Genomic DNA, 22,733 nt, shown 5'->3' with positions numbered 1-22,733 from the left:
AAATATTTGAATTGTCCACCCACCCCACCACACCCCCACCCCCTCCTTTACGCTGCTGATACTATACTTTAACTCTATCCACATGTACATATTACCTCAATTACCTCGACTAACCGGTGCCCCCGCACATTGACTCTGTACCGGTACCCCCTGTATATAGCCTCCCAACTGTTCTTTTATTTCACTGCTGCTCTTTAATTATTTGCTATTTTTATTTTTCTATTTTTTACTTAAAACTTAATTTTTTATTTTCTTAAAACTGCATTGTTTGTTAAGGTAAGTAAGCATTTCACTGCAAGGTCTACACCTGTTGTATTCGGCGCATATGGCAAATAACATTTGATTTGATTTGATTTTAGACTCTCACTGCTCCGGACGACCAGGTGCTTTTGCTCTCCGAAGCTGACGTTAGATACTCTCAAAAGAGTAAATACTCACAAAGCCTCCGGCCCAGATGGCATCCCTCAGAGTGTGTGCTGAACAGCTAGCGGGCATCTTCTCTGACAACTTTAACCTGTAGTCCCCACCTGCTTCAGGGAGACCACCGTCGCCCCAGTGCCCAAGAAAAACAAGGTTACATGCCCAAATGACTATCGCCCTGTCGCGCTCACCCCGGTCATCATGAAGTGCTTCGAGAAGCAGGTCATGGCCCACATCAAGGCCAGCGTGCCAGGCACACTGGTACCACTCCAATTTGCCTACCGCTCCAACAAATCTACGGAAAATACCATTTCCATTGCTATTCACATGTCCGTAAGACATCTGGACAAGAGGAACACCTGTAACAATGCTGTTCATTGACAACAGTTCAGCATTCAACACTATTGTTCCCTCCAACCTCGACACCAAGCTCAAAGTCTGGACACCACCCCTTAATGTGCTTATTCTTGAGCCACTCCTTTGTTGCCTTGGCCATGTGTTTTGGGTCATTGTCATGCTGGAATACCCATCCACAACCCATTTTCAATGCCCTGGCTGAGGGAAGGAGGTTCTCACCCAAGATTTGACGGTACATGGCACCGTCCATCGTCCCTTTGATGCGGTGAAGTTGTCCTGTCCCCTTAGCAGAAAAACACCCCCAAAGCATAATGTTTCCACCTCCATGTTTGACGGTGGGGATGGTGTTCTTGGGGTCATAGGCAGCATTCCTCCTCCTCCAAACACGGCGAGTTGAGTTGATGCCAAAGAGCTCGATTTTGGTCTCATCTGACCACAACACTTTCACCCAGTTCTCCTCTGAATCATTCAGATGTTCATTGGCAAACTTCAGACGGGCATGTATATGTGCTTCCTTGAGCAGGGGGACCTTGCGGGCGCTGCAGGATTTCAGTCCTTCACGGCGTAGTGTGTTACCAATTGTTTTCTTGGTGACTAGTGTCCCAGCTGCCTTGAGATCATTGACAAGATCCTCCTGTGTAGTTCTGGGCTGATTCCTCACCGTTCTCATGATCATTGCAACTCCACGAGGTGAGATCTTGCATGGAGCCCCAGGCCGAGGGAGAGTGACAGGTCTTTTGTGTTTCTTCCATTTGCGAATAATCGCACCAGCTGTTGTCACCTTCTCATCAAGCTGCTTGGCGATGGTCTTGTAGCCCATTCCAGCCTTGTGTAGGTCTACAATCTTGTCCCTGACATCCTTGGAGAGCTCTTTGGTCTTGGCCATGGTGGAGAGTTTGGAATCTGATTGATTGATTGCTTCTGTGGACAGGTGTTTTTATACAGGTAACAAACTGAGATTAGGAGCACTCCCTTTAAGAGTGTGCTCCTAATCTCAGCTCGTTACCTGTATAAAAGACACCTGGGAGCCAGAAATCTTTCTGATTGAGAGGGGGTCAAATACTTATTTCCCTCATTAAAATGCAAATCAATTTCTAACATTTTTCTAACGTTTTTCTGGATATTTTTGTTGTTATTCTGTCTCTCACTGTTCAAATAAACCTACCATTAAAATTATAGACTGATCATTTCTTTGTCAGTGGGCAAACGTACGAAATCAGCAGGGGATCATAAACTTTTTTCCCTCACTGTACTTATGATAAAACATTTATTCTATTCTACTGAGCCATTTACTTTATGTTCGTATTCTTATTTTTTATAAATTGTATTATTGTAGTTGCATTGTCGTGAAGGTACCTGCAAGTATGCATTTCGTTAGACGCTGTTTACCATGTGGACCCCATACATACGACTAATAAAACTTGAAACTTTAGGTTTCTTCGCATAAAGCTGTCTACGCGCGTGCGTGCGCTTTGGTGGAGTCTGATTTTCTGGAGCAACGTGCACCTTTTGTAACATAATACCTCACTGGTCCAGACTCTCAAATAGCAACATTCACAAGGGGGCGATAGCAGAGGTTTTCTTGTCTTCTCATTTGTGGTGAATGGAAAAGAACAGTCACATTCTCTTGTTGGGCGAGTTCCACAGCTAAGGCGAAGCCACACAACAAACTTGCCATCAACTGTGTCATCGACTGACAGATTGCTATAACATATGTGGTTATCTAATACTTAAAATACCGATCCAGGCGTTGCAAGATCTGTCAGGCATCAGCAACATCTAAGCTCCCTTGCTAGCTAGTTGGCTAAACAAATATGAAAGAGTTTCCATGTGAAATAATCAGATTAATAATTAAATAATATGCCCTGGCAAATATTTCTATACTTGGCGGTGTAACCTAGAACATTATCCCAGTTTGGTGCTACGCCAGTGACTAATCTCAGGTGTGGCCAATTAGTGGACGCTGCCGGGCCAACACACCTGAACACACTTAGAGAGGATAGAGAGAGTTTTGTTAATGCTGAGAAGGGAATGTATATGTTATTAAATAACATTCTTAGAATGTTCTCTGAACTTGAATAAAGTTGAATTTTTTTCTTAACGTTCTCAGAACAATTTGAGAACATGACTTTAAATAGAACCATGTTCTGCTAAAGTGCTGAAATTCCCACAGAAGAACATTGTTTCTTAACATTCTCTTTCATATTTGAGAACATTCCCAATGTCAAACCAGTTGGAGAACGTTCCTAGAACATTACCAAAATTGAAATGAAGCCATGTTTACACTTTTAGGAAACATTCTATTAATGTAATGAAATACCAAGAAAATAACGTTTTTGTTAAGTTCCTCAAATGTGCTGAGAATGTTCCAAAGCCAAGCAACTATCCTGCACTATTCCCATAACATTGTGGGAATGTTGTATGTGTCACGTTCGGTGTGTAAAGGATCGGACCAAGGTGCAGCGTGGTATGCATACATAGTCGTTTATTTTAATAAACACAGACAAAATCCAACAGAACGTGAAGTTCAAGAGGCTAAATATCAAACAAGCCAAACAGAAACAAGATCCCACAACTAAGGTAGGCAACATGGCTGCCTAAGTATGATCCCCAATCAGAGACAACGACCGACAGCTGCCTCTGATTGGTAACCACACCCGGCCAACATAGAAATATATAAACTAGATTTCACACCCTGACCAACTCAACTAGAGAGCTCAATGTCAGGGCGTGACAGTACCCCCCAAAGGTGCGGACTCCGGCCGCAAAAACCTGACTCATTAGGGGAGGGTCCGGGTGGGCATCTAGCCTCGGTGGTGGCTCCGGCTTCGGACGTGATGTAGGCAGTAAACTCTTCTTCCATCCTGCCTCCCCTTTGCATGGCCGGTCCGGTCTGGACCCCGGCGCGATGCTCCCCCTCTCAGTCCTCCCACAATGCACCAAGCCCTGTCTGGACCCTGGTGTGGGAGACCCCAACCCTGAAGAGGGGCCGACGTCTGGTTCCGGCTCGGCAGTCCTACCGTGATGCACCAAGTCCTGTCTGGACCCTGGTGTGGGAGACCCCGACCCTGGAGAGGGGTTGACGTCTGGCTCCGGCCCTGGAGTGAAGCAGCTGACCGGAGCTGGACTAGGCACCGGTGGAGCGGACTACTCTAGCACTGGAGTGGAGCAGCTGACCGGAGCTGGACTGGGCTCCGGTGGAGCGGACCGCTCTGGCTCCGGACTGGAGCAGCTGACCCTCGCTGGAGATCAGGTGCGTGGTGCTGGAACGGGCCGTACCGGCCTGGGGACACGCACCGCTGGTTTGGTGCGAGGAGCAGGCACGGGCCGTACCGGGCTGGAGACACGCACCACTGGTTTGGTGCGAGGAGCAGGAACGGGCCGTACCGGACTGGATACACACACCACTGGTTTGGTACGAGGAGCAGGTAGGGCGCACCGGGCTGGAGACACGCACCACTGGTTTGATGCGAGGAGCAGGCACGGGCCGTACCAGGCTGGGGACACGCACCACTGGTTTGGTGCGAGGAGCAGGCATGGGCCGTACCGGTCTGTGAAGGCGCACTGGCGGCACAGTGCGTAAAGCCGGCGCATAGCCTGGTGCCTGCACGGTCACACGCTCCTCAAAGCGAGTGCGGGAGTTGGCTCTGCTAAACCTGGCTCCGCCAGCCTCTGCTCTAAGGACCGAGCTCTCTGCTGCTGGAGGGTTAACTCCTCTCTCAGCTCCTCCTGTTACCTGGCCAGCTCCTCTCTCCGTGCATCCACTAACTCCTTCTCCCTGTGGGCCTCCTGCAGCGCCTCCTTCTGAAGGAAGAGCCCCTGCTCCCTCTTAACTAACAGCTCCCGTAAGGCGGTGGTCTCCTCTCTCAGAGTACTGAGCTGCAGGTCTTGGAGGGCATCTATCATAGCGGCTTCCTCTAACGCTATCTCCCTCTCCACAATCAGCCCTTCCAGGGCCTCCTGCTGCTCCGCCAACCACCCCGTGTGCCCCCCACAATTTTTTTTCTTGGGGCTGCCTCTCGGGCTTCCTTCGTGATCGGGACCTTTTGAGTCGCCGTTTTTTCTCTCCTGCTGGGGTCCCTTACCGGCCAATATCTCCTCCCATGTCCAAAATGTTTTCCCCACTTGTTCACGCTGCTTGGTCCGTTGGTGGTTGGGATCTTCTGTCACGTTCGTTGTGTAAAGAATCGGACCAAGGTGCAGCGTGGTATGCATACATAGTCGTTTATTTTAATAAACACCGACAAAATAACAAAATCCAACAGACCGTGAAGTTCAAGAGGCTAAACATCAACCAAGCCAAACAGAAACAAGATCCCACAACTAAGGTAGGCAACACGGCTGCCTAAGTATGATCCCCAATCAGAGACAACGACCGACAGCTGCCTCTGATTGAGAACCACACCCGGCCAACATAGAAATATATAAACTAGATTTCACACCCTGACCAACTCAACTAGAGATCTCAATGTCAGGGCGTGACAGTATGCAAAATAACCATAGGACAACCATGCTCTCACCAAACTCTAATTAAGCAATAAGGCCAGAGGAGGTGTGGTATATGGCCAATATACCACGGCTAAGGGCTGTTCTTAAGCACGACGCAATGCGGAGTGCCTGGACACAGTGGTGGTCTAATGACTGGTGCAGAAGGTAAACTCTGTCCCTGATTCTTCTGTGTGGTCTTGGACTGAGCCTTGGTTGTTTCTCAGTCTGCCCCTCATCCTCACTTTCCCTGGATATCCACCTATTAGTGCCTCTAATGTTGAAGTGCATTAGTGGTTATTACACTCATAAGAAATGTTATTGTAGTCAGGAAGTTGGCAAACATGTCTAGCAACTAATACACTATGCGAGTTAACTTAACACTTTCATTTCATTTTCAGTTTATTAACCCATATTATAAAGTTTTGTTTTCAAGAAACAGATTTAACCAAATGCAGGACTTAAATAGTATATACACTAGTATATCCACTGAAGCAGAATCTCCATTGTTAATGCATTTTGCCACATGAGAATGTCTTCTTACCTTTAGTGTAACTGATTTTAATATCAGATAAACCCCAGGTTTCATCAGGCACCTCCTCTCTCATCAGTGCCTTACAGATCTGTATCTGGAATCATAGGGGGCCTGTAACACATGCCATCCTCAACCCATGATGATTAATTCTACTATGTGAAACATTCTGTGTGTAAAATCAGAAAAAATAACTTTTTTTGATTTGATTATCAGAGTTAATTTAAAGGTCCAGTGCAGCTGGTAAAAAAAAATCTCAATATCAAATCATTTCTGGGTAACAATGATGTACCTTACTGTGATTGTTTTCAATTAAAATTGTAAAAAAAGAAACCAAAATAGATTCTTAGCAAAGAGCAATTTCTCAAGCAAGAATTTTGCCACGACTGCCTGGGAGTGGTCTGAATGGGGAGGGTAAAACTGAAAACTAGCTGTTATTGGCAGAGAGGTTTGGAACTCTCTTTCTTATTGATCTCTTAACTAATTTAACACCTGGTGATGTCACCAGGTAGGCCAAAACTCCATCCCACCAAAACAGGCTGAAATTTCAGCTCTTACACTAAAAGGGCATTATCATAATTTTCACAGTATTATTCCAACCTCATAGTGTGGAAATATACACTGAGTTTACAAAACATTAGGCACACCTGCTCTTTCCATGACATAGACTGACCAGGTGAATCCATGTGAAAGCTATGATCCCTTAATGATGTCACTTGTTAAATCCACTTCAATCAGTGTAGATGAAGGGGAGGAGACAGGTTAAAGAAGGATTTTTAAGCATTGAGACAATTACGACATGGATTGTGTATGTGTGCCATTCAGAGGGTGAACAGGCAAGACAGAATACTTAAGTGCGGGGTATGGTAGTAGGTGCCAGGCGCACCAGTTTGTGTCAAGAGCTGCAATGCTGCTGGGTTTTTCACACTCAACAGTTTCCCAAGTATATCAAGAAAGGTCCACCACCCAAAGGACATCCACCCAAGTTGACAACGGTCGGAAGCATTGGAGTCAACATGGGCCAGCATCCCTGTGGAACGTTTTCGACACCTTGTAGAGTCCATTCACCCACAAATTGAGGCTGTTCTGAGGGCAAAAAGGGGTGCAATTCAAAGGTGTTCCTAATGTTTTGTACACTCAGTGAAACTCGAGAAGGGTGCAATTGCGGCCCGCAATTCGGGGCGTTCCTGCATGTAGACATTCCTACATCTGCAGGAACCCCTCTTTATAATTCTATTGGTCCATTTTTAAGCTAGATACACTGGCGGGAGGTGCTCCAGTACAGTAGGTTGCGGTAATGCACCATAACACTGGAAGAAGAGGCGTGGGTGACAACCGTAGCATAGATAGAACAAGGAGCAGTTAGGGTTATTTATAAATATATTTGACAGTGTCCTTCGCCCCCCGCCACCGCTTTCCAGCATTTCTGTTAATGACTGTGAGGGCAGGAGTTCGGCAGGCGTTAGTGAAGGACACTGTGTGCTAGCTAACTAGGAGGACTGCGGTACACAGCAGGCGGGAGGCGGGTGTCCTGCAGATGCAGGAATGCCCACATGCATGAATGCCCGAATGGCTGGCCGCAATCACACACTATTGGGGAAATCACGTTTTTAACTGCACTGACAAAACGGCTGCATTGGACCTTTAAGTAATTTACCATGACGTCACCAGGGCCGCATTCAGTCGTTTTTAAGTTCTGGAACATTCAATTAAATGGAAACGGTGTTGTACTGAACGACCAGTTGAAAAACGGGGAGTGGTTGTGTTGGGGAATGATGTCAGCATGGCCACTTCTCTTTAAATACGTCAGTCATTGCTTCAAACCACACCTCAAAGTCTGTTCAAGAACGTTTTGGGGAAACGTGTCGTTCAGAACCAATCGTTCCGCAACGTAGCAAACATTCAAGCGAACTGAACCCACCTCTAGATATATAACAGGAATAAGAACAACAAATTAACGTTTCGTATTTTTCAGGTGAGTAGTATATTTATCCTGCGATCTACCTGTGTTTGGTTGCGCTAAAGCATTGCGGTTACATGACGATTACGGGATAGGCATGGTGTGAATCACTGAGGTGAGTCAATTGTAGGCTTTATCCCGTTGAAGCAATTTCTTGAATATTGGGTAAACATCTCTAAAGACAAGAAACTCATTTTCAAACACCGCCCTCCTGCCGCAAGGTAATATTCACTTACTATTTTACAAGTTTGAACAAGAAGATCGAACATGTTTCATATTGTCTGTCGACTGATTTTGAAACCAGCACGTTATTACCCGTTTCATTGCAAGACAACCTGTCTGAGATCGGTACTGACTCTTCTTCTCCGCCCCCGAAGCAACTCAACAAAGATAGAAGCACCAGAGCAGCGATTTAACAGAAGCATACGTAGACCAGAGTGAGAGGAAGAAGACACGATGGCAGAGAACAAGATGGGGCCAAACATTGGGGCTGGTGCTGGAGTTTTTGCCAAACTGGTCCAAAAGTCATTGAATCGAGCTCAGGAGAAGGTAAGCAACTAGTGAACCGTGGCATCTCTGTTACCATGAAATCAAGATTGCCACAATTCTTTAGGCTATTCTACAATACTTTCCTTATTATTTGGGCTACTTGAACTGGTGATGCTCATAAAAGTTATTGGCCTGTTTATGCATATTGATATTAAAATATTATGGTGACAGTAGGCCTACGTTGTCCGTTACAGTAATACCATTTCTTCAGACAGTCTCTCTCTCGACGCTGACTGTTGGCGTGTTATTTACTATCGACACTGACAGAGCCAAGCAATTGATGACTTGTGTAAGGGCTTTAGACAAGTTTGAGTGTTTAATCTTTTTGAACAATCATCATGCTGAATGTAGGCCTTGATGTTGAAATCTCAATTACCCAGCTTAATTCCTCAAGAGACAAAAATAAACCCAGTTCAAACAATATTCAATTGACCTTTATTTTGAGCTAGCCTATATCAAGTTAGTTGTCTATTCCAATAGAAATCAGCCAAATTAACTCTGTAGCCTTTATGGAATAATTTCCATGGGCTTTGTCTGTATTAGTCTGTTCATTACTTTTTGTTGATGTTTGTGAAAATGCCACTTCCTGCCTCTGCTGTACACTTCCTTTCCCTCACTGCTCTTACTCTGTGGCTTTTGTTCACTGCTTGGCCTGGGTGCTGCTCTGCTGCTTCACTATGTGTCTGTGTCAGATATTGGAGTGTATGTAAAATGAAATCGGTTCAGTTGTGCCCAAGTTCCATCCTATCATTTGGGGTCAATCACAGAGGTCATTTTTGGGAAAGGGGAATGCTAGAAATTATGTTGGCCTCTGTATGGGAAATAGTTTGGCCCTTATCCTATTACAGTTCGTTTTTAACTAGTTGATTAGAATTGTTATGGAATACAACGTAGGGCCTAGTATAATGTAAGTGTGATTGTCAGTACCTCACACAGGTCAACCTCAACAACAGTACCTATTATAGAGACTCAAGTCCTTTTTAATGTTGTCTGAAACCTGTGGAGAGGTCACCAGCTATATTTGTTTTCGTCTTGTCATAGGTCATGCAGAAACTGGGTAAGAACATGGAGACAAAAGATGAACAGTTTGAACAGTACTCCCAGAACCTTCTCAAACAACAGGTACCAATGAATAAAAGCCCTACTACAATGTAATGCTGTTTCTGTCTCCCATGGTGACCTGCAACACTGAGTACGGTTACATGCACACAATAATACGGTTATTGTGGATAGTCCGATTTAATAGAATAGTTTGTTTAAAACGTTTACATTCTTTGCAATAAGAACGCTTTCCCTAATAATCTTGATTACATGGACACATCTAAAATCAGGCTACCTGATGGGACTTAAATAAATGCAGAAAACCGGCAATCAAAATAAACATTCTACCATGTTATTTTTGCAAAGCCTATTTGATTCTGAGTTCAGACATTGTTTGTATGTGAAAACTAATTCTAAGGTGCATACTTTTAGTTTTTCTGAACTTGCACATAAGAGGGAGGCTTGTGTTACTGGTGCTGGCAGATCTAATACCCAGCTGGAACGCCCATTTAAGCTGTTTACACTTAATAATTTGAAAGATTGCTCAGAAAACCAGGTGTTTTAATCGGCGTATGCTGACTTCGATTTTGACCTTACGCCGATTTGAGATAATTAGAGCAACGTTTTTACATGGCTATTGCCATACTCGACCTACTGCCATAATCAGGTGTAATGTCGAATTATTAGTTTGCATGTAAACATACTGACTGATGCATGCCGTTTTGTATGGATAAGCCCACTATGCAACATATATAGTCGGTCCTGAGTCTTACTGACTGTTGCTAACTGTTGGTTGCTCAAGTCTCTTCATCCCCTAAGGCACATAAGGACCATATTCACGCGACTGAAACCTTTTTGCATTGCTAACTTGAAGGATCTAAACTCCAGGCATTTGAAATGGTGGTCTTTCTTGCACTTTGTTTACATTCTTAGTTTTTCCATATAATTTGACTGGCTGATATGCTGTCAAATGGCTGACTCTAGCTACTGGTCAGTCACTCGTTTGAAAAAGCACTTAAAAAAAAAAAAAGCACTGTTTTGTCTGCTTATTGACTGTTTTGGTTTTACCGTGCTTGTGTTGAGGTCAACCATACAAATGTTCTCAGATTCAGTTTATATCTTTCGAGGGAGCTATCTCTGACGTTAGGTTAACCGTTTAACTGCCCTCAGAGCTGTGTGCCATCTTAAATCTCTGTATTGTGGTGCATTTCACCAAATCAACATGTATAATTTGAGAAAATCATTAGTCTGAAAATTTTATCTGAAATAATTTGAATAAATTCCATGACAACCTGTCCATTAACCTCAGACTTTTCTCAACTCTGACCAATTTTTGCATGCCGATAACATGAACATGCATGACATGTCACAGGAAGGAGCTCCACCCTTACAGGCAGTTTTCACTCTATCACACTCATATTACGAAACCGAGTAGGACGTACCCGTGATATTTTCACCAGACTGTCTTGTGTAAAACAATATCCTCCTTATACTGAAATGTTTTTAGTCATTGGTTTCTCTTGCTCCTTGAAGAACAACAATAGAACCATTTGACTTGTGAGAAAAGGTCATCCTTGTTTGAAAAGGGACATAGTGAAATAGAGATGACTTGTGTCACTTTTAATACTTGTACACTTTTTACTGTTATTGTTTGTGAAACGTTTCAAAAAGGTGACTACAACTTGAATTGTGAAGTTCCTGGTCTCTTACAATGTTTTTGGAGATTTATCTTCTATGTAAAGGTGAAGTCCAACTGGAAAGGGTCTTTGATGGATGCTCTCACACTAAGGAAAAATAACCCCCTCATAGAATCTTCTGTCTTTTCAACCAACAGAATGATGGCGGCAGGCTATTCAAAGAAGTCAAAGCGTACTTCAGTGCAGTGAAAGGTAGGATCTGTCTACTTTAGCTCACGCCAAAGCAGAGGTTGCTCTCGGGCATGAGAGCACCTACGGCCCTAGATCTAATTAGTCTAATCAAATCAATTACATTACCGGTTGCTTAATTGAAGAAAAACAGGTTATAGACTCAATACTTATTTGTAGTGTTGCCCTGCACATTTAGGCAGTTCAAGCTGCCATATTCATATTCCGGTCAAAACCAAATATCAACTTATTTTTTGTACTTCTATCTTTTATATATGTATTTTCATGACCACAAGATCTGAAATTACTTTACTTTGGTCTTCTTTTGACTTTGTTTAATATGGTAGTAGGGCTATATCTTGTACAGTAGTGTTCAAGTTAACACACTGTCTGGTCTCTTTTTGTAAACTGACCTTACTTTCAAATCCTCTCTGGTAGCATCCTGTCAATTTATAAAAACAAAGAACTACCGGCCATTAAAAAGGGCACACTCTGCAAATGAACATGTATTCATTTGAGCAGGAACAATAAATCAATGTTAGTATTTTTTGTGCTACTGTTTGCATACCACTTCAAGTGAAGCCTGTGTTGTTTTGACCTTTTAAGTGTAGGTGTAGCCGAATCTGCAGTGTGCCACAAAACCAAAACGACTTTATCTAAATGTGCTGTCCATGCTGGTTTCTGTCATGCGAGCTGTGTAAAGGCCAAAAAGCTTGGTGGTATTCATTAGTGAACACCATAGCAAAACATTTTTTACGACTGAAAACAAGCATTTCTTATTGTTAAAGTTCAGGTGGTTCTGTTTCAGTCAGTTTTCTTCCGTTTGGTGTCTAATGAATACAACTCTAGTTTCAAACTTTCAACCCACATCCCCAGACTCTGACCCCTGGTCTAGGTAACGCGGTATCTGCTAGGCAAGCTACCCATCTACACAAATGTCTACTTTGTCACTTGGCTGTCCAAAACAATACCTATTAGCTTTATAGTGTCATCTAAACGCTTTAGTTTTGCACTAGTTCACATGTTCCTTCTGTCCTTCTCCACAGTGATGCATGAGACCTCCAAGCGACTGTCCCAGACGTTAAGAGATGTCTACGAACCCGACTGGCAGGGAGGAGAGGACCTGTCTGTCATCATGGAGGTGGGCCACAGTGGATTTTTAGTTGTAGACTAGAGTAAGAACCCCTGACGAAGATCTATTGACCAAAACGTTGGTCTGAGAACCAGTAAATAAGAGCGGAGTATACAATAATACCGGTGTGTTGACCAGAGTTTCAGTTCATGTTTCGGCAGAGGCAGTTCTTTCGGTGTATATTTATAATAATTGTTAGTATACACTGAAGTATACACAGTGACTGGGTTCATCAGGAAGTGTATAGGGGATGTTGTTCCCACTGTGACGATTAAAACCCATTCGTGCAAAAATTAAAGTGTGAACCACCGCATTTAACCATGGCAAGGTAACTGGGAATATGGTTGAATACAGACCGTGTAGTTATTCCCTCCGTAAGGCAATCAAACAGGCAAAACATCAGTACAGAGACAAAGTGGAGTCGCAATTCAACGGTTCAGACACAAGACGTATGTGGCAGGGACTCCAGACAATCATGGATTACAAAGGGAAAACCAGCCACGTCGTGGACACCGATGTCTTGCTCCCCGACAAGCTAAACACCTTCACCCACTTTGAGGGAAACACAGTGCTGCCGATGCAGGCTACCGTGAGCTCTCGTTCTCTGTGGCTGACATGAGTAAGACATTTTAAGTGTGTTAACCCTCGCAAGGCTACCAGTCCAGAAGGCATCCCTAGCCGCGTCCACAGAGCATGACTATCACCCCGTAGCACTCACTTCTGTCATCATGAAGTGCTTTGAGAGGCTAAGGATCATATTACCTCCACCTTACACGACACCCTAAACCCACTGCAATTTGCAAGCCGCCCCAATAGATCCACAGATTATGCAATCGCCATCACACTGCACATTGCCCTATCCCATCTGGACAAGAGGAATACCTATGTAAGAATGCTGTTCATTGACTACAGCTCAGCCTTCAACACCATAGTACCCTCCAAGGTCATCATTAAGCTCCGTGCCCTGGGTCCGCCTACAGGGAGGAGGTGAGGGACTTGGCGGAGTGGTGCCATGAAAATAACCTCAACGGCAACAAAATGAAGGCGCTGATCGTGGGAGACAGCAGAGGGAGCATGCACCCATCCACATCGACGGGGCCGCAGTGGAGAAGGTGGAAAGCTTCAAGTTCCTCGTCGTACACATCACTGAAATGGTCCACCCACACAGACAGTGTGGTGAAGAAGGCGCAACAGTGCCTCTTCAACCTCAGGAGGCTGAAGAAATTAGTCTTGGCCCCGAAAACCACACTAATTTCTACAGATGCACAATTGAGAGCATCTTGTCGGGCTGTATCACCACCGCCTGGTATGGCAACTGCACCGAACGCAACCGCAGGGCTATCCAGAGGGTGGAGCGGTCTGCCCAATGCATCTCCGGGGGCACACTGCCTGCCCTGCAGGACATCTACAGCACCTGGTGTCACAGGAAGGCCAATAAAATCATCAAGGACCTCAGCCACCCGAGCCATGGCCTGTTCACCCCGCTACCATCCAGAAGGCGAGGTCAGTACAGGTGAATCAGAGCTGGAACAGAGAGACAGAAGCTGTTTTTCAATTTCAAGGCCATCAGACTGTTAAATAGTCACCACCAGCCGGTACCCAGCCCTGAACTTTAGTCACTGTCACTAGCCGGCTACCACCCAGTTACTCTACCATGCACCTTAGAGGCTGCTGCCCTGTGTATATAGTCATGGAACACTGGTCACTTTAATAATGTTTATATACTGCTTTACCTATTTCAGATGTGTATATACTGTATTCTAGTCAAGGCCATCCTATTCAACTATTGATGTACATATTCTTCAGATATACTATATATTATATCCACATACTGTCCATAATGTCTATACATCACACACGTGTGTGTGTGTGTGTGTGTGTGTTATATATATATATATATATATATATATATATATATATATATATATATATATATATATATATATATATATATATATATATATATATATATATATATACACATGCATATAGTGAGGGGGAAAAAAGTGTTTGATCCCCTGCTCATTTTGTACGTTTGCCCACTGACAAAGAAATGATCAGTCTATAATTTTAATGGTAGGTTTATTTGAACAGTGAGAGACAGAATAACAACAACAAAATCCAATCAAATCCAGTCAAATACTTATTTCCCTCATTAAAATGCAAATCAATTTATAACATTTTTGACATTCGTTTTTCTGGATTTTGTTGTTGTTATTCTGTCTCTCATTGTTCAAATAAACCTACCATTAAAATGATAGACGGATCATTTCTTTGTCAGTGGGCAAACGTACAAAATCAGCAGGGGATCAAATACTTTTTTCCCTCACTATATATATATTATGTTTGTGTGTGTGTGTGGGGAGAACAAGTATTTGATACACTGCCGATTTTGCAGGTTTTCCTACTTACAAAGCATGTAGAGGTCTTTAATTTTGATCATAGGTACACTTCAACTGTGAGAGACGGAATCTAAAACAAAAATCCAGAAAATCACATTGTATGATTTTTAAGTAATTAATTTGCATTTTATTGCATGACATAAGTATTTGATACATCAGAAAAGCAGAACTTAATATTTGGTACAGAAACCTTTGTTTGCAATTACAGAGATCATACGTTTCCTGTAGGTCTTGACCAGGTTTGCACACACTGCAGCAGGGATTTTGGCCCACTCCTCCATACAGACCTTCTCCAGATCCTTCAGGTTTTGGGGCTGTCGCTGGGCAATACGGACTTTCAGCTCCCTCCAAAGATTTTCTATTGGGTTCAGGTATGGAGACTGGCTAGGCCACTCCAGGACCTTGAGATGCTTCTTACAGAGCCACTCTTTAGTTGCCCTGGCTGTGTGTTTCGGGTCGTTGTCATGCTGGAAGACCCAGCCACGACCCATCTTCAATGCTCTTACTGAGGGAAGGAGGTTGTTGGCCAAGATCTCGCGATACATGGCCCCATCCATCCTCCCCTCAATACGGTGCAGTCGTCCTGTCCCCTTTGCAGAAAAGCATCCCCAAAGAATGATGTTTCCACCTCCATGCTTCACGGTTGGGATGGTGTTCTTGGGGTTGTACTCATCCTTCTTCTTCCTCCAAACACGGCGAGTGGAGTTTAGACCAAAAAGCTATATTTTTGTCTCATCAGACCACATGACCTTCTCCCATTCCTCCTTTGGATCATCCAGATGGTCATTGGCAAACTTCAGACGGGCCTGGACATGCGCTGGCTTGAGCAGGGGGGACCTTGCGTGCGCTGCAGGATTTTAATCCATGACGGCGTAGTGTGTTACAAATGGTTTTCTTTGAGACTGTGGTCCCAGCTCTCTTCAGGTCATTGACCAGGTCCTGCCGTGTAGTTCTGGGCTGATCCCTCACCTTCCTCATGATCATTGATGCCCCACGAGGTGAGATCTTGCATGGAGCCCCAGACTGAGGGTGATTGACCGTCATCTTGAACTTCTTCCATTTTCTAATAATTGCGCCAACAGTTGTTGCCTTCTCACCAAGCTGCTTGCCTATTGTCCTGTAGCCCATCCCAGCCTTGTGCTGGTCTACAATTTTATCCCTGATGTCCTTACACAGCTCTCTGGTCTTGGCCATTGTGGAGAGGTTGGAGTCTGTTTGATTGAGTGTGTGGACAGGTGTCTTTTATACAGGTAACGAGTTCAAACAGGTGCAGTTAAGAGGTAATGAGTGGAGAACAGGAGGGCTTCTTAAAGAAAAACTAACAGGTCTGTGAGAGCCGGAATTCTTACTGGTTGGTAGGTGATCAAATACTTATGTCATGCAATAAAATGCAAATGAATTACTTAAAAATCATACAATGTGATTTTCTGGATTTTTGTTTTCGATTCCGTCTCTCACAGTTGAAGTGTACCTATGATAAAAATTACAGACCTCTACATGCTTTGTAAGTAGGAAAACCTGCAAAATCGGCAGTGTATCAAATACTTGTTCTCCCCACTGTGTGTGTGTATGTATGTATGTGTGTGTGTGTGTGTGTGTGTGTGTGTGTGTGTGTGTGTGTGTGTGTGTGTGTGTGTGTGTTGTGTGTGTGTATACATAACACACACTCCGGACTCTGACATTGCTCGTCCTAATATTTGTTTTTACTTTTTAGATTGGTATATATTGTTAGATATTACTGCACTGTTGGAGCTAGGAACACAAACATTTTGCTACACTGGCAATATCTGCTAAATATGTGTATTTGACCAATACAATTTGATTTGATTTTGGCAATGTATTTCTGTTGTATAGTAGAAAGCAGGCTGAAGGTTTATTTATTTATTATTTTTTTACTACAGAGTGAGGACTTGCTGTGGAATGATTATGAAGAGAAACTAACAGACCAGATAGTCCACACCATGGAGAATTACACTGGACAGTTTCATGAAGTCAAGGTAGCTTCTGATATACTCTTATCAATTGTTTGTGGTGCAATAGAACTAGTTCACGTCAAAACTCTTCTCTCCCAATGTGTTTACATTGCTGATTAGTCCTACAAACAATCATGAGAGACTAGTGCCATGTGGCTCATGGGAATTGTGTTCAGAAATATCGCTTCTCTCCCTTCCTCTTAGGAACGAGTGGCCAAACGCGGTCGGAAGCTAGTAGACTACGATTCCTCACGCCACCACTTGGAGGCGTTGCAGAATGCCAAGAAGAAAGATGATGCCAAAATCACCAAGGTGTGTTGAAAATGAAATGTAAATTCTTTTTTTTATTTGTATGTATTTGGATAAAGGCACTGAAAGCATTTGGACTCCATTTCTCTCTGATCAGGCGGAGGAGGAGTTCAACAAAGCCCAGAGTGTGTTTGAGGAAATCAACAAAGAGATGAGGGAGGAGCTTCCTGTTCTCTATCAAAGGTGATGTCAATGGACCACAGCACATCGGGGTCGTGTTCATTAGGCACCAAACGGGGGAAAAATGGACTGAAACAGGGAGGGACTACTGGACTTGTCCAATAAGAAACATTCATTTTAAAGTGGCTCTAGTATAACAGAACATTTTCCCTCTTGTCTAAAGCCGGATTGGATGCTACGTGACCGTCTTTCAAAACATTTCCAACCTGAGGGATGTCTTCTATAAGGAAATGAGTGTGGTAAGCCTGTTTTTCCTACATTCTGATATGGATGTTATTCTCCCAAAAGGAATAAAACATCACAATAAATGTAACATCTTTATCACAGATATAAATAATTTACTGTATGTTATGTAGTATCGTATCTCACTTTCCAGATAAAGAAATGTACTGCAAGTCAACTAATATTGACTAATAGAATAACCACTATTCATTGCAGCTGAACCATGAGCTTTACAACGTGATGAAGAAGCTGGAGACTCAGCATTCAGGAAAAGCTTTTATCATCAAGGGCCTTAACAGGTCAGTGTTTTAGATGACCATAAGAATGCACCACTTTTGTTTAATAATAATAATAATAATAATAAGCCATTTAGCAGACGCTTTTATCCAAAGCGACTTACAGTCATGCGTGCATACGTTTTTTTTTGTGTATGGGTGGTCCCGGGGATCGAACCCACTACCTTGGCGTTACAAGCGCCGTGCTCTACCAGCTGAGCTACAGAGGACCTCTCATAGTCTGTTTAACCTCTCACTCTGTTTAACCTCTCATAGTCCTTATTATGTGATAGCTGGTGGTAATATAGTCATGTGAAAAGTTTTTAATCATTTATTTTATTCATTTAATTTCCAATGGAGAAAAAATTAATATACTCTAATTTGAATAGTTATTTTCTTCTCATCAAGTGTGGAATTTGGGATCTGAGAATGTCCAACCTGCTAACCAGACAGATCAGCTCACCCTCTATGTCCTCTCTTAGCACCAAGTCCAAGAAGAGAAAATCCCTGGTCATCTCAGCGCCTATCCCCTGTAACACAGCCTTCCCCTCGGAACACACAGCTCTCCACGCATCCGCAGCCCCGGAGAACGGCAAAGAGACCTGTACCCAGAGCATCCCTGAGGAGCCCTCTGCCAACTCAGGAGAGGCAGATGAGGGCACTGGCACGGCGGACCCTTGCGTCGTCACCTCTGAAACGTATGACTTCTCGGACGAGATGAGCTCCAACGGCACCGCTACGCCCAACAGACGGTCGGTGTGCGACAGCGACAACGGGGTCGGGAGTGAAGTCGCATCAGAGGGTCTGAGTGACCTCCAAGAGGGCGGTGCTTCGGAAGGGCAGGGCCCTAGCCAATTGGAGGACTCCTCTGCCGTAGAAGAGCAGGTTCAAAGGTCAGAGGTGACCTCTGGAGGTGAGGTCATGACCAGTCAGAAGGCTGTGGCTGAGTCCACAGAGAGCGACGTCCCACATGACACTGACCAGGCTGATCCTCCAGAGCATGGCAAAGCCAGGGCTCCACACCTCTCATTCCCCCCCTCTGAGAGGCACTCCTTCCCCCCTGCAGAGGCCAGCCAAGTGGAGGTGGTGGAAGAGAAGGGAGAAGGAGCTTCCCAGGCCCTGCAGGCAGGTGACACAAAGAGCAATGGAAATGACTCAGACTCCCAGAATCCACCTGGTTTCATTTTCAAGGTGATTCTATTTGCTAGTTGTGGTATTCTCTTTATAATATATTATAGTGTGGTGTGTGTGTGTATATAATGTCCATTGTCCTAACAGTGTTTGAAATGTAGATGTTAATCAATTAATTATGAAGGCCATGTTATTAATTAAAGTGATAAGACCTCAGAGTTTCACATGCCTGAAGTGGTGTGTAAATATATACATACAGTGGGGAAAACAAGTATTTGATACACTGCCGATTTTGCAGGTTTTCCTACTTACAAAGCATGTAGAGGTCTGTAATTTTTATCATAGGTACACTTCAACTGTGAGAGACGGAATCTAAAACAAAAATCCAGAAAATCACATTGTATGATTTTTAAGTAATTAATTTGCATTTTATTGCATGACATAAGTATTTGATACATCAGAAAAGCAGAACTTAATATTTGGTACAGAAACTTTGTTTGCAATTACAGAGATCATACGTTTCCTGTAGGTCTTGACCAGGTTTGCACACACTGCAGCAGGGATTTTGGCCCACTCCTCCATACAGACCTTCTCCAGATCCTTCAGGTTTCGGGCTGTCGCTGGGCAATACAGACTTTCAGCTCCCTCCAAAGATTTTCTATTGGGTTCAGGTCTGGAGACTGGCTAGGCCACTCCAGGACCTTGAGATGCTTCTTACGGAGCCACTCCTTAGTTGCCCTGGCTGTGTGTTTCGGGACGTTGTCATGCTGGAAGACCCAGCCACGACCCATCTTCAATGCTCTTACTGAGGGGAAGGAGGTTGTTGGCCAAGATCTCGCGATACATGGCCCCATCCATCCTCCCCTCAATACAGTGCAGTCGTCCTGTCCCCTTTGCAGAAAAGCATCCCCAAAGAATGATGTTTCCACCTCCATGCTTCACGGTTGGGATGGTGTTCTTGGGGTTGTACTCATCCTTCTTCTTCCTCCAAACACGGCGAGTGGAGTTTAGACCAAAAGCTATATTTTTGTCTCATCAGACCACATGACCTTCTCCCATTCCTCCTCTGGATCATCCAGATGGTCATTGGCAAACTTCAGACGGGCCTGGACATGCGCTGACTTGAGCAGGGGGACCTTGCGTGCGCTGCAGGATTTTAATCCATGACGGTGTAGTGTGTTACTAATGGTTTTCTTTGAGACTGTGGTCCCAGCTCTCTTCAGGTCATTGACCAGGTCCTGCCGTGTAGTTCTGGGCTGATCCCTCACCTTCCTCGTGATCATTGATGCCCCACGAGGTGAGATCTTGCATGGAGCCCCAGACTGAGGGTGATTGACCGTCATCTTGAACTTCTTCCATTTTCTAATAATTGCGCCAACAGTTGTTGCCTTCTCACCAAGCTGCTTGCCTATTGTCCTGTAGCCCATCCCAGCCTTGTGCAGGTCTACAATTTTATCGCTGATGTCCTTACACAGCTCTTTGGTCTTGGCCATTGTGGAGAGGTTGGAGTCTGTTTGATTGAGTGTGTGGACAGGTGTCTTTTATACAGGTAACGAGTTCAAACAGGTGCAGTTAAGAGGTAATGAGTGGAGAACAGGAGGGCTTCTTAAAGAAAAAGTAACAGGTCTGTGAGAGCCGGAATTCTTACTGGTTGGTAGGTGATCAAATACTTATGTCATGCAATAAAATGCAAATTAATTACTTAAAAATCATACAATGTGTTTTTCTGGATTTTTGTTTTCGATTCTGTCTCACAGTTGAAGTGTACCTATGATAAAAATTACAGACCTCTACATGCTTTGTAAGTAGGAAAACCTGCAAAATGGGCAGTGTATCAAATACTTGTTCTCCCCACTGTGTATGTATGTATGTATATGTATATATATATATATATATATATATATATATATATATATATATTTTTAATTAATGGCCAGCTCAATGCATTAGGTATCTATTGCCAGCACATACTGTAATGGCCCAGTCCTAACTTGAGATTCCATTGACATCAGTTCATGATTTACAATGCAAACAATTAATGCTTGAGCCTTACACGAGAGAAATAAACAGCACTTTAATTTGAAATTACTATTTTGATTAAACATTTCTGCTGAGTATTTTTCAAACAGAGTTGTTTATGTGGTGGTGTGATTGATATCAGGGCGTGGCGCTGGAGGGTCACATTTCAGAAGACGGCACGCTGCAGTATGACGTGGAAGACGTGATTCTCATCCTCGCCGACACAGAGGAGAAGGTGCGTGTGTGTGTGTGTGTATATATTTGTATTCATGTCAGCCTATGTCTCCTTGGAGTAGTTTAACTTCCAAATAGGACCACTAAGTAAGTAATACTAAAGGTCATAGTCTTAAACTGAGCACTGAATTCCAACGGTGCATCAGACTGTGACACCGAATTTGAAAACAGTTTGCCCACATGCATGTCACTTTAGAGTTATTAGGATTTTCAGCACGTTATTTAGCAATTTGAGCCAATATACGGTATTGCTTTGATTTTGTTGACACGTTCATGGTTCCCTTTTTACCAAGATGGCAGAACTGATCCTTTATTGACAAAGCGTCTCACAGTAGGAGTGCTGATCTAGGATTAGTTTAGTCTTTTAGATCATAATGAATGAAAAGGGGGACCTGATCCTAGATCAGCACTCCTACTTTGAGACGCTCTATGAACATTGGGCCTTATCTCTCCTATAATGTGAGTAACATGGTGTGTTTTTTTGTTAACCCCCCCGCCCCCCTCCCCCCCAACAGCAGGAAGGCATGGCCAAGGTGGTGAGGGAGAAGACCTGTATCCAGCAGGGAGATCTATCAGAATGAGCCAATTGCGTTATCTCATTTCCTGTCTTCCCCTCGAGCTGTGGTGACTCATTGAGTGTTCATGTGCTATTAGGAACTCTGACATTTCCGACTTGCTAACTGGTTGTCGTTATACACGTGCCGCGTTCAACCAGTTAGCATCGGAAATGTCAGAGTTCCGATTAGCACAGCAGCACACAAAATGGCAATGGACAGAGATGGGGTGTGGAGGACTACGTAAGGGAAAAAAACAGGAACACAAGCCCATGTGCCTATTAATCACACGCTTCCATGTCTCAACTTGTCGGAAGATACCGATGAGTGTCATACTTACCGAAATATATATATATATATTTTTAAAGAATGTTAGTTTGTTTACACATGTTTTTGATCTACAGTATTTTGGCCTTGTTTGTGTTATCATTGTGTAAGTCTTGAAACTGTGAAACTTATAGAAACCTTTTTTTATATATCAATGCCATTGAAAGATTCCTAGTTGAATAAAGTTATGTGAGAGGAATGGAGGTGTTGTTGAAATGGCAGAACGAAAAGCAACATGTTGGCATGCTTACCGTTTGGTCTAAAATCGGTTGCTTGGTTACTTAAGCAATAACGCCCGAGGAGGTGTGGTATATGGCCAATATACCACGGCTAAGGGCTGTTCTTAAGCACAACACAATGCGGAGTGCCTGCATACAGCCCTTAGCTGTGGTATATTGGCCAAATATCACAAACCCCCGAGGTGCCTTATTGCTATTATAAATGTAATTAGAGCAGTAAAAATACATGTTTTGTCATACCCGTGGTATACGGTCTGATATACCACGGCTGTAATCCAATCAGCATTCAGGGCTCGAACCACCAAGTTTATAATATTCCATATGCCACTGAGTAGTCAAGCCCCTGTGTATCACATGTTAACACAAGGTGGCACTAGTGGTCTAACACAAACTACAGAGACAACCCATTTTCACTTGAGGCGCTTTCCCGTGTTTTTTAGTTTGATTGTGAATATTAGTGTCATCTTCATGCCCGACCTTCAAACTTGGTGGGATAACCTCTTATCAGTTTTTACCGTCAATTCAGT

General features: G+C 43.6%; 1 protein-coding gene across 3 annotated transcripts; it reads left to right on the top strand.

The window, feature by feature from the left end:
* Window positions 1–7,605: 7,605 nt before the first annotated feature.
* LOC121578622 (bridging integrator 2) lies at window positions 7,606–22,166 on the top strand. Of its 3 annotated transcripts, none has more exons than XM_041892990.2 (13): window positions 7,606–7,769; window positions 8,132–8,303; window positions 9,345–9,425; window positions 11,179–11,233; window positions 12,256–12,350; window positions 16,645–16,740; window positions 16,921–17,028; window positions 17,123–17,208; window positions 17,369–17,444; window positions 17,644–17,726; window positions 18,185–18,893; window positions 20,995–21,087; window positions 21,605–22,166. In XM_041892990.2, exons 2-13 carry the CDS (start codon window positions 8,211–8,213, stop codon window positions 21,665–21,667), a joined length of 1,638 nt encoding a protein of 545 aa, XP_041748924.1. In that variant the 5' UTR covers window positions 7,606–7,769; window positions 8,132–8,210; the 3' UTR covers window positions 21,668–22,166. The 3 variants fall into 3 exon arrangements, with proteins under 3 accessions (XP_041748924.1, XP_041748925.1, XP_041748926.1); XM_041892991.2 differs by having other exon boundaries at window positions 21,602–22,166; XM_041892992.2 differs by lacking the exon at window positions 7,606–7,769 and adding an exon at window positions 7,780–7,975 and having other exon boundaries at window positions 21,602–22,166.
* Window positions 22,167–22,733: the final 567 nt, after the last annotated feature.

This window comes from Coregonus clupeaformis, chromosome 12, assembly GCF_020615455.1.
Source record: "Coregonus clupeaformis isolate EN_2021a chromosome 12, ASM2061545v1, whole genome shotgun sequence".
In the NCBI taxonomy this organism is placed as follows: domain Eukaryota; kingdom Metazoa; phylum Chordata; class Actinopteri; order Salmoniformes; family Salmonidae; genus Coregonus; species Coregonus clupeaformis.
This window is presented reverse-complemented; position numbering and strand designations above follow the sequence as displayed.